The 13,176-nt window shown below is 40.5% G+C and overlaps 1 protein-coding gene and 1 pseudogene across 5 annotated transcripts in view; one reads left to right on the forward strand and one right to left on the reverse strand.

Moving 5' to 3' along the window:
- Positions 1 to 13,176, reverse strand: part of Bbs9 (Bardet-Biedl syndrome 9) — a 318,806-nt gene that overhangs the window by 289,363 nt on the left and 16,267 nt on the right. For all 5 annotated transcript variants that reach the window (XM_070014257.1, XM_070014260.1, XM_070014259.1 and 2 more), the window contains exon 5: positions 9,510 to 9,623. In XM_070014257.1, the coding sequence (XP_069870358.1) occupies positions 9,510 to 9,623 (114 nt within the window). The remainder of the gene's footprint in view (positions 1 to 9,509; positions 9,624 to 13,176) is intronic.
- On the forward strand, positions 5,220 to 5,317 carry LOC138821837 (U6 spliceosomal RNA; annotated as a pseudogene).

The raw sequence follows: 13,176 nt of genomic DNA on the forward strand, positions 1-13,176 counted from the left end.
TAACTATGGCTGTGGTGTCATCCACATAGTCTCAAATGATGAATGATCACATGACAGGAGAGTCAAGCATCCTAAACCACACTATGAAGACATATATAAGGAGACAGATCTAAGTACTTGCTATGTGGTGAAAGTCCCCCAAATTCCAGGGTTGACCTTACTTCCCATAATACTGGCATTACAGAGCTGTGAGGAGGTGACTTAGTCATGAAGGCTCTGCCTTTCTGTCACAGACTGCAGGACGGAGGCTTAGGAGCCCTTAGGACTACAGACAGCCAAATACCCTGTACTCCTCAAGGCAGCAGACGCTATTCCAAACACTCTGTGCCCCTCAGGTCTGTAGATGCCATTTCAAAGAGCCTGAGCCACAATTTGGACAATGCCTTTGTACAATTTCATAGAGCTTCGCCAAGCTATAAAACATACTTTTGTATTGGTTTTGTTCTTTGTTTTCCACTTTAAGAAAAGGAATATTTTGATATTCCTTTTGGTATTCTGAGTATAAAGAATAATAAGCAAGATACAGTTATCGCTAAACATTTTTAAATATATTACATTTTTTCAATTTTCTAGTAAATCCAAATAATGTGTTGCTTTCTATTTTCTAGCAAACCCATAGGAATTCAATTGGTGCAAAACGAGGACCAATACTTAATAAAATCTTTAAGAACATGCAAACAAGATCAAAGTTTTTCTAAGAAATATATCTATTTAATGTATCAATGACCATAACTTGTTTATACCCCATACGACACAGCACCAGACTTTACAGAAAAATATACATTTGCCATGGCTTTGCCAGTTTGGCAGAAAGGTCAACTCCAGAAATATCTACTGTACACAGTGGCACCACCGCAAACAACCAAAGAAAAGTATACACATTTCAGTATGGGGAATGTGAAAAGTCAGAAAGATATGAGGTAAAGCTAATGGCCTGTTTATTTTAAGTTTCTATCTATAAAAATTTGGGATATGCTCCCACTTTGGAACTAAAAACATGACAAAATGAGGCCATATAGTTGAATGGTAGAGTGCTTGGCTAGCAAGCCTGAGGCCCTGGGTTCTATCTCAGCCAAGAAGCTAATCAATTAGTAAATAAATAAAATAAGTAGGTAGAGCTGGGCATTGGTGGTTCACACCTGTAATCCTAGCTAATCAGAAGGCTGAGATCTAAGGATTGCCTTTTGAAGCCAGCCCAGGCAAAGAAATCCCCATAAGACTCTAATCTCCAATTAACCACTCAAAAACCAGAAGTAGAGCTGTGGCTCAAAGTGGTAGAGTCCTGGTCTTCAGCAAAAGAGCTTTGGAGTTCAAGGCCCACAACCACCACTACCAACAACAAAAATTGGGTATATACATATATATGTACATATGTGTATGTATATATATATATATATATAATAGATGACAGGTGGCTTTGAAAACATTCAGTTGAACTAAATGATAAAGAATCTCTCAATTAGGAATACCACTGAGAGCAATTTTACTCCCTCAGGTGCCTAGAGAAGGTTGAGACCCACATCAGACACAGTGCATGCTTGACTTGCCTGGCCCTGCTCTCTCCAATCCACCGCCACTTCTCCAGCACTTAATCCACACTGCCTTTCTCTCCTGACAGATCTGAAGCACCACCCAGAAAAGGGAGAAGAGAGAAAAGAAACCAAATGGAAGACAAATCTATTTCATTCTCTTATGTGACTATTACCCAGCTGAGTTAAAGGTGGCCCTATGTACACTGTCCTTTGAATACTGCCCAACTGGGTTAAAGGTAACCCCATGTACCCTGTACTCTGTGAATACTACACAGCTGGGTGAAAGGTGGAGCTATGCCCACTGTCCTCTGTGAATATCACACAGCTGGATTAAAGGTAGCCCCATGTACACTGCCCATATTGCTACATCTCCAAGCAGACTAACAAGCTGGCAGATTTCTGCACAAATGTTTTAAATGTAATCCTAACAGGCACAGTTCTTAGCCATTTAGAGTCTACTTGCCTTTGCATTTCCCACAAAACCTCCACCAGTATCCTAGAGCCACAAATAAGGCAACCTCTGGGACAATCAGTGGCTGCAAGTGACTTATCTTGCTTCTGAGCACCATTGCCTACATAAATAACTCCACTCTGACCCCTCCCCTGGAAGTTCCTTGCAGCTGACCCTTACAGCATGCCCCTGACAAGCACATTGTCAGAGCATCAGCCAACTAAAGTTTCCTGTATCCCAGTGCCATCCCATAGTCCTATCTTTTTCTTTGACCAGCTCTGATATCCTCAACACTCCCAGGGAGAAAGAGTTGACATGAAGTCTCCCTAGGTAGTGCAGGCTTGGAATTTGTAATCCTACTGCTTAATCTCCTGAATACCAGAATTACAGGCATGCACCACCACACCCAGCTGAAATATCCTGACAGTAGCCAAATACATTACACAGACCACATGCAGGATCCTATTTTATCAAGCTGTATGAATACAGTTGACCTTCGAATAATACCATTTTTCTTCACTCTCCACTGCCAGCTTTCTCTCAGCCAATATTAATGCTCTCTCTGTCCAAATGCTATTTTGAAATGGCAAGTTTATCTTATCTAGGTAAAATACCATGTTAACAACATTGAAGTTCTAGTAACATTTTTAAAAATCTAGCTGAAATACCATCTTGTTCCTTTCTTCAAAAACAAGTAGAGATCAACCTATTAAATCCTATCCTTTTTTTTTTCTTTTTTTGGTTTGGTTTAAAATTGGTTTGTTTGTTTTTTTGGTGTTTTTTTGTTTTTTTGGAGACAGGGTTTCACTATGTATCCTAAGCTAGCCTCAAACACAACATCCTCCTGCATCCCACTTCCCAAGTGCTAGGATTACAGACACACACCAATACATCAAGCTCTAACTTTTTCTCCTCTCACCTTCTTTTTTGTTTTGTACTAATAGTGGGTCTTGAATTCAAACCCTGGGCACTGTCTGTTAGATTTTCCATTCAAGAATGACCTCTTACCACTTGAGCCACAGCTCCACTTCTGGCTTTTGCTGACTGATTAGAGATAAAAGTCTCTTGAACTTGCCTGGCTCTGAACCTCAATCCTCAGATGTCTATTTCCCAAGTAGCTGGAATTACATGCATAAACCACCAGTGGCAGGCACTATTACAGTGTGTGTGTGTGTGTGTGTGTGTGTGTGTGTGGGCACTATTACAGTGTGTGTGTGTGTGTGTGTGTGTGTGTGTGTGTGTATGTGTGTGTGTGTGTACGAATGTACTGGTCCTGGGGTTTGAATACAGGCACTATCCCTGAGTTCCTTTTGCTCAAGGCTAGTGCTCTATCACTTGAGTGGTTAATTGGAGATGAGATTTTCATGGGCTTTTCTGCCCGGGCTGGCTTCAAACTACTATCCTCAGATCTCAGCTTCTTAAATACCTAGGATTACAGACATGAGCCACCACCATCAGGCTAACACACACGTTTTTGTTGTTTTTTTTTTTTTTTGCCAGTAATGGGACCTGAACTCTGGTCCTGGGCACTGTCCCTCAGTTCTTCAGCTCAAGGCTAGCACTCTACCACTTGAGCCACAGTGCCACTTCGGCTTTTTCTGCTTATGTGGTACTGAGGAATCAAACCCAGGGCCTCATGCATACAAGGCAAGCACTCTACCACTGAGCTACCTTCCCAGCCCCTAACACAACACTTTTTAAACCTCAGTTTTCTAAACTGGGCATCAGTGGCTCACGCCTGTAATCCTAGCTACTCAGGAGGCTGAAATCTGAGGATCACAGTTCAAAGCCAGCCCAGGCAGAAAAGTCCCAGTGAGAACGCTTATCTCCAATTAACCACTCAAAAACCAGAAATGGGGCTAGGAAGGTAGCTCAGTGGTAGAGTGCTTGCCTTGCATACATTAAGTCCTGAGTTCGATTCCTTAGTACCACATAAGCAGAAAAAGCCAAAGTGGCACTGTGGCTCAAGTGGTAGAATGCTAGCCTTGAGCTGCAGAGCTGAGGGACAGGTCCAGAGGTCAGGTCCCATAACCAACAACAACAAAAACAGAAATGGCATCATGGCTCAAGTGAGAGAGCACTAGCCTTGAGTTCAAAGAGGCTCATGGACAGCACCCATTCCTTGAGTTCAAACCCCATAACTGACCTAAATAATTTTCTTTCTTTTTTTTTTTTTCTTTTTGGGTCCGGTCCTGGGGCCTGAACTCTGGGCCTGGGCGCTGTCCCTGCTCTTCAGCTCAAGGCTAGTGCTCTACCACTTGAGCCACAGCACCACTTCCGGCTTTTTTCTTTTTACTTATGTAGTGCTGAGGAATCGAACCCCGGGCCTCATGCATGCAAGGCAAGCGCTCTACCACTAAGCCACCTTCCCAGCCCCTAAACTTCAATTTTCTTACTTTATTTACAAACCAAAGCATCAACCAAAAGATAACACTGAAAATATAAATGACCCATAAATGGCTCAACCTTTTATACCTAATTTGTGAAGAATAAAAGTTATACACTTGAATTTAGCTATAGCGATCTATACTCCTTTCTGACAGAAAAGTGTTTTTCTAAACTAGGAAGGAAGGCTCATTCAGGGGAAACCCAAGAAAGAAGGTGAATACCAGAGGCCTGGAGGAAGCCCCTCCTCTATCTGTCCCATTTATCTTGGCAACGCTTTCCAACCTATACAGCACATAGAAGGGGACTAGTGAGGGACAGAACATGGCAGGCAAACATTTGTAGCAAGTCTCCAGATACCTGAAATACTGTCAGGAATCCAGATGTACAAGAGACAGAAGCTGCACTTAAATAATTATCTTCTTATGACCAAATCCATAGGAAAATTTAAAAAGCAGAGAGAAAACACCTTGAAATTATATTCTACAAAATGTTAACAGCTATAATTAATTTTTTTAAAGAAACACTGTTTCTTTAAACAGAGTGTTTAGGCCAGAGGTGTGGCTCAAGTGGCAGAATGCTTGCCTAGCAAGCACAAGTCCTTGAGTCCAAACTCCACCAAAATGAATAAATGAACACATAAATCAGGTTATAAAAAATTAAGAAATAAAAGAAATGCCCTGTTTATTCTTCTTAAAGGGCAAAGCATTATTTAAGGATGAAAATTCCTCCATGAGTGATTTCTTACTATATGCCTCACTCATAGGCAGGCCATTGCCAACCAAGATACAAAATGGGAAAAGACTGCCATCTAGTGGCAACTCACTAGCACCTATAGAAATAGATGCGCTGTGTTTCGGCAACACATACACTAAATTTGGAACGACACAGAGATTAGCATGGCCCCTGCACAAGGATGAAACGCAATCGTGAAGCATTCCATATTTTAATAGGGATACAGGTGGATCCATTGCAACAATGAGATGTACAAGTCGTTATGTCGAAAAATGAACTTTACAACTTTGGTGGGGGGGATTCGTTGGGGGGGGGCGGGATATGAGATAGGAAGGGGAAATAAAGGAGGAAACAACAATGCTTGATAAGAAATGTACTCATTGGGGCTGGGAAGGTGGCTCAGTGGTAGAGCACTTGCCTTTCATGCATGAGGCCCTGGGTTCGATTCCTCAGCACCACATAAGCAAAAAGAAAAAAGCCGGAAGTGGTGCTGTGGCCCAAGTGGTAGAGCACTAGCCTTGAGCTGAAGAGCTGAGGGACAGTGCCCAGGCCCAGATTTCAGGCCCATGACCGGACCCAAAAAAAAAAAAGAAAGAAATGTACTCATTATCTTGCCCATGTAATTGTAACTCCTCTGTACGGTATTTTCATAATTTAAAAAAAAGAAAGAAAGAAAGAAATAGATGCACTGCCTTCCCAGATCATTTTGGAACACTTGAAGTAGCACCAAATTCTACTTTTACTTGCTTCCTATTTTGAAGAATTTAGAGTTACTTGGATTAACTATAAGGAAAATTTAAAATTAAAAGAAATACCTACTCATTCCCAGAACGGTGCAAATTAAACATGCTACAGACATCAGGTAAAATATTTTTGTAAGTAAATATTTTTGAAATGTGAACAGTTTACAGGTGACTTTTATCCAGCATTGGAGAACTCTTTCATGGTTCTTAACCATGAGCTGCTTTAAGAGAAGGCTGTATGACTTCACAAGGCCATGAGCTACAGAGAGCAGGACAGAGTATGTGGACATCTCTGTCTATATCATAAAGTTCACTCCTGTACAGTATACAACTCAACAACTGTAGTAAATTCACAGTGCTATGTAACCACACCCAATTTTAGAACAACTTCAGCATCCCCCCAAAACCACACCATCCATTAGCAGTAACATCTGTTCCTCTTACCAACCCACTTTTGTCACAAACTTTTCTTCCTGGGCTGGCTTCAAACCATGATCCTGAGGGCTGGGGATGTAGCTTAGTGGTAGAGTGCTTACCTAATATGTATGAAGCCCTGGGTTCGATTCCTCAGAACCACATAAATAGAAAAAGCCAGAAGTGGTGCTGTGACTCAAGTGGTAGAGTGCTAGCTTTGGGTACAGAGGCTCAGGGACAGTGCCCAGGCTCAAAAAAAGAAAAACATAATCCTCAGATCTCAGCTTTCTGAGTACTAGGATTACAGGTGTGAGCCACCCACACCCAACATAAAATGTACTTTTAAAATATAAGGTATAGCCGGGTACCAGTGGCTCACGCCTGTAATCCTAGCTACTCAGGAGGCTGAGATGGGAGGATCACGGTTCAAAACCAGCCGAGGCAGGAAAGTCTGTGAGACTCTTATGTCCAATAAACCACTAGAAAACCAGAAGTGGCACTACGGCTCAAGCAGTAGAGTGCACGCCTTGAGCTGAAAAGCGCAGGGACAGCGCCTAAGTCCAAAGTTCAAGCCACATGACCAAAAAAAAAAAAAAAAACGTAAGGTATAAAGTGGTATTGTTGTTCAAATAAGAGCGCTAGCCTTGAGCAGAAAGAGGCTGAGGGACACAGCATCCAGGCCCTGAGATCAAGTCCCACAGCTGACAAAATAAAAAATGTAAGGTATAATTTGAGAACTAAGAGAAGAAAAGTACCACATGGGCACACAGCTGTCTGTTCTTTTCAAAGTTAATATCAGTCTTAGATATTCCTCCCCAACCTAGGATCAGAAGCGTCTCAGTATGACACAGATTGAGATGGGAAAAGCATTCATGTGGATTTAATAAAACTTTTATGTGACATGGGAGCCTGCATTGCAAAGGAGGACCAGGAGAAATAATTTAACCTGTGAATTTTAGGCTGGGTTAAATGAGAAAATGTAGAGTCATAGAGAAATGATAGGAAAAAGGAAGTGAGGTCTTCCTTACTTAATAAGGTTAAGTGAGGAACTTAGCAAGGCTCACCACCACCTTCAGGGACAGATACAATATTCCTCTCACAAGCGAATCTAAAACCTGCCTAAGGCAAAGTAATCTTTGTTTCTACAATGGACTTCAATGTGTCAAGTTCCGTGTGTGTGTGTGTGTGTGTGTGTGTGTTCGTGTGTGTGTGTGTGTGTGTGTGTGTGTGTAATGTGATACACGTGCATGTGTGTCCAAATGAACTGAACTCAGGGCCATGCACATGCTGAGCACACACACTCTACCACTAAGCCACATTTCCAGCCCCAAGGTGACATACTTTAGGTTCACATACTGAACCTCATTGCATTATTTTGGAAGTCCTTTATAACATACAACAAAAAAAAGGAATTCTTTATTTTTGCTTTAAGTTGGTTAACTTCATCTGATAACATAAAAGATATAATATAATGTATTATAAATAACACTTGAAACGTGTTCTAAAGGACTGCTAATGATGCTAGAGAAAAAAAAGCTTGCTTTTAATTAGCACAAGCACTTTGTTTCTCTTTGAATAACTTTTGGACTCCAGATTTACAGGCTCCAACATTTGCATGTGGGAATTTGCAAAGGAAAAGCAACTTGAAAATAGCTAACTAAGAAAGACAAAGTTCACCAAAAGTGTCATTTAACAGAACAATGGAAATCAATTCTATAAGCTGAGGGTGAGAGAAGATGCTGATCTCTCCTCTGCATGCCAGCCGCAGGCAGCCCTTTGCTAAGGAGCAAAAGAAACACCCAGGACCTGGAGAACACAGCTTCCCTGAGCCCAGACAATCAGCTCTCTTGTCATTGGGTTCTTCAATAGATTCAATCAAGCTCTATGGAAAATATTCAGGGAAAAAATGCTTCTTGTACAAACTTTTTCTTGTCATTACTCCCTAAGCAATACAGTATAACAATGATTCCTGCAACATATACATTGCATTAAGTATCATGAGTATTCCAGAGTTTATCTAGACATGATTCGAGGTACACAAAGAAAGTTATGTATGGTGGTGCACACCTGTAAACCCAGCACTCAGGAAGCAGAGCAGGCTAGCCTGGGCTCCGTAGCCAGATCCTGTCCAAATAAATAAATAACATACCATAAAAAGACTGAGGCATCTAAAGACTTTGGTTTCTAGAAAATGGAGGAGTCCTCTGGAATTGCCTCCAAGGCCCCAGGACACAAAGACAGCTATACCTGGTAAAGGTGATACCATTGTGAAATCTGAGGCAGATACTTCTCTCTTTAGAGTCTATTTCTCAAGCTAAAGATCCATGGCTTGATGAGCAGGATCAAATCTACATTTGCAGCTGGGCGCTGATGGCTGAAGCCTGTAATCCTAGCTACTCAGGAGGCTGAGATCTGAGGATCGTGGTTCAAAGTCAGCCCAGGCAGGAAACTCCATGAGACTCTTACGTCCAATTAACCACCAGAAAACCTGAAGTGGTGTTGTGGCTCAAGTGGTAGAGTGCTTGCCTTGAGCTAAAGAGCTGAGAGACAGCGCTTAGGCCCAGAGTTCAAGCCCCATGACCGACCAAAAAAAAAGAAAAAAAGAAAAAAGAAAAAAAATCTACATTCAGTCCCTGTCTGTCCCCTCCTCAAGCTGCTCTTGTGCAGAAAGAGCTCATGCAGCAGCTCCCATGAAGATGGGAGGATGGAGGGAGGGGCTCATGGCTCCACTGGCCTGCATCAGGCAGAGGATACCACCAATGGAAAGGTCAACTCCACTGACAGAGCTCTACCACAAAATAGTTCACATTGCTAGCTTATACAAGACAAAGTCTGAAGGAAAAAAACCATCTAGAAATAAGTATGTAGACCATTTATGGATGTCGATTACATGAATATGAATACATACACTATTCACTATTTTAGTATTTAAATACAAATCTTCACTGAAGCCTCTGTTTAACTCTCTGAGATTAAAACTATATATATATATATATATATATATATATATATCGTTTTTTATATATATATTTATATATATATAATTGTATTATCAAAGCTCATAGAATTCACAAACTATTGACAATTTGCCTTGTAAAAGTTAAAATGTGTTTGTGACTTTAAGTATCACTATTCCACAATACTGTGAAATTTATGTAACCACCTAATCTCAATTTAAAAAACTATATAATCATCTCTATTTTTATATGACCAGATATTCTAAATCTGCCACAATTAAAAGCAAATTACCTTTAACACCACCAAATGGTCCATATGTCATACTGCAGGCTGTCCTCTGAAGGTGATGCTCATACATCAATGTGACCTGATACTGGTTCCCATGCTCCACATTACCCAAGGTTCCTGAAGAAAAACATTAAACAGATTACTTTATCTTTGTTTGCACTAACAAACACTCATTTCTTCTCATTCTCCATACCAATTCTTAATTTTATTTTAGTGAAATTTAAAATGACAAATCACTAAAACCTTATGAACAATTATTTCATGGTAACACAAAGCCGGCACAGTTAGAACATCTGAATCTCAGCGAGATCACAGTATTAGATGAAGTACTACCATGGGGAACATTTATGATCTATTTCTATTAGCTATGCCTGAGTAAACTGTAATTATTGAAATAACAACAAAGCTCTCTAATTTCAGTTCTGAAATAAATGAAGTTAAGTTCCTTGCATTTACAACAGAGTAAAGAAATGCTTCGGTGTTTAAGAAAAAATCCCAATACTTCAAAACAATTCATTTTCCTGCACCAACTCTCAAAATACTAAATGCCCTCATATAGTCTAATAGAATGGGATGATCTTTAGCGCTTTCCTCAGCAAGTAAATCAGACAATGTGTTTTCTTTGAAGTCAGTCAAGAAGAATCTCCTTCAAAACAAAGAAAAACATTCTCTCTGCACTTAAAATCTTATAATTACTTTCTAGTTCATTCCAGAAAATAAAAGATTATTCACCTGTATTTACTCTCTAGTGTTAGGATTTTAAGAATAGTTAGTTAGAAAGCCAGGTGCAGTGGCTCAAGCTTGTAATCCTAAACTCCTTCAAAGGCAGATATGGGGGGAGAGGGGTTAATAGAGATTAGGGGGTCAGAGGAAGGAATAGAAAGAGTGGGAAGAAGAGAAAGACTGCCACCTCTGGCTGTTTTGCTGCTTAACTGGACAAAGAATCTAAGAGTTTCATGCATATGTCTGCCTGGGTGTCTTAGAATCAAGACTCTCAGATCTCAGCCTCCTGAGTAGCTAGGATTACAAGAATGAGCCACTGGTGCCCAGCTTTAAGTTTGTTTTGTTTTGTTTTTATTAACAGTTAAAAGAGAAAAAACTAACAAGGCAGGTCTCTTGGGGAAATCACTTCTACTCAGTCCCATGCCCCTAAAATGATAACAATTAATTTCACATACCCACAGAATATAAAACAAAGCAAGACTCAAACCTGCCAGCTAGCTATGATCGAAGAAGGTTTTCTGGAAGTGAGCCAATGAGGTGCCAGAATAATCAGCACTAACTAAACACATGGAGAAAGGAGGGAAAATCTAAATAAGACACCACATTCACCTAAGGAAAGGTCCAGCCTCTCCTTTACTAGGCATCTAGTAAATGCATATTATGGAGTATGAAACTTTTCAAAAAGAGTACTCAAGAGAACAAAATTGGTATGGCTTAAGCTCACATATCTATAAACTTTACTTACAAACCAAAGCCTAACAGAAAGAAATCTGAGCCAAGTGCAGTGATACACATCTGCTGGGGAGACTAAGGCAGGGAGAGAAAAGTAAAGGAGGGAGGCAGGGGGGAGGTTGGGGAAGGATGTCAAATATTACCACTCCCACATGCCAACATAGTAGCTTCATTTAAAGTGGAAATGTCTGTAGATCTCTTGTAATAGAAGCTAGATCAAAGTTCACTCTGAAATCTCAAGAAACATTCAGAGAACAAAAACATCCATTTCCAATGCTTCTCAACTTAAGCTGAGCCAGGAAAAAAATATACTAATTGTCAGCCTAGGAATATCCTAAAAACCTGAAGACATGAGAATCTAAGGAAAGTAAGGTGATCATAGGGGATGTAGAATGGACAAGTCCTGATCTCCTGAGAATATAAAACTTTTAAATAAAAGCAATAAAAATCACCATTCCAACAGCAAATAACTTTTATTTTCAACACTAATTTGAAAATAGATACCCAGGTACCATAAACAATTGTGACCACACAGTCCAGTTTCTTTCACTATGTTTTTACATTTTATTCTTAGTGCATACACCAAGGCCCCATGGAACTGCATTGTCTTTCTGGGCCAGCCATAATTCAAATGGGACCAAGGAAGGCCAAGAGTCTAATCTAATTTCTAGTTTATAAAATGCCCGTCTCTCTAGCCTGCTTAACCTCCGTGTAGCATCCTTAAGGTACTGATTCCTCATGAAGTACTAAGGGAGACTAAATGTGAGCAAGTTCCCTTCTATGGCCTGTGGAATCCAGTTAGTAAAATATCACTGGAATGATCAAGACTAGAGGAACAGGAGCTGGGAGGAGTGTTTCATGCCTGTAATCCCAGTACTTGGGAGATGGAGGCAGGAGGATCATAAAACTCTTATGTAGTGTGTTCCAAGCCAGTCTGGGACTAATATAGTGAGAATCTGTCTCAAGGAAGTAGATCCATGAAATCAGGTGACCTATGCAACCTCTTCTTCTTATTCCGCTCTATCATTAGAAGGAACAATATCCTTGTCAATGGCAGTGTGTACACAGGTAAAATAGCACTGTTGAGGAGAAAGAGTTAGCCATCTGTCCCTTCATTCGCAGAAGCAGTGTCTACTACCTATCTACCACTACCAGATCACCTGTTAACTAGATTGCCTCAGAAAGCTAGTAGAGCTTTACCCCAAAAAGAGACTGCTTGAAACTGTACAGGCTGGGGACAGGAAATATGAATTGTTACACAGATAAAAGTCAAAAAGTAAAGCAAGCCCAAATCAAGAGAATAAGTATATAAGAAACCCAAATACTGGAAAGTATTTACAGCAAATTTCAAAAGAAAGAACAGAGTATAGACACTGAGCTCTATCAAAACCACAAAAAAGTCCACTGGCGTTGAAAAACATAAAAATCACTCTCAATTAGAGCTAAAACTTATTCAATAACCATAATAAACCTTCAGTTATTTTTTAGCATTTGTAAGAGCCAAAATGCTAAACCAAATCAATCAACTACTGTACCTGGATCCACAGGGTCATGTCACAGGACAAAACCTGATAAGCCTAAGATAAGTGCTTGAGGTTGGCTTGAGTGGAGACAACTAAAAGCCAAGGAATTAGAACCACAAAGAGAAAACCCTCAAGGGTGACCAAAGAAAATGCACTTCCAACCACTATGGCTCAGCATCAAACCAACTGGTACTGGTGAACATTTCTAAAGACTCAAGGGCCCTAAATAACCCAGAACTGTTCTCTGTCATTGGTCAGTCAACCCTGGACACAACCTTGAGAGAAAGGAGATGACAAGAATCCCTCTGCCAGAAAAGTAAGATGCAAGAAATAGTCGACCAAGAAGCTTGAGTATCCTGAAAATAGTAATGAATGATGGTAAAATGCTAGCCAAGACAAGAAAACCTTCAAATGAATGTTTTGTTTCTTTTTAAAAAAAAGTATCTACTCTTGGAAGTGGTGCTGTAGCTCAAGTGGTAGAGCGCTCGCCTTGAGCTGAAGAGCTGAGGGACAGCGCCCAGGCCCAGAGTTCAAGCCCCACAACCGACAAAAAAAAAAAAAAAAGTATCTACTCTTGATGGGTAGAGATCGCTCATGACTGTAATCTTAGCTACTCAGGAGGCTGAGGTCTGAGGACTGCAGTCCAAAGCCAGCCCAGGGAGAAAAATCCATTAGACTTTTGGCTCCAATTA

This window comes from Dipodomys merriami, unplaced genomic scaffold (assembly GCF_024711535.1).
Source record: "Dipodomys merriami isolate MVZ:Mamm:240054 unplaced genomic scaffold, mDipMer1.0.p SCAF_94, whole genome shotgun sequence".
Classification (NCBI taxonomy): Eukaryota; Metazoa; Chordata; class Mammalia; order Rodentia; family Heteromyidae; genus Dipodomys; species Dipodomys merriami.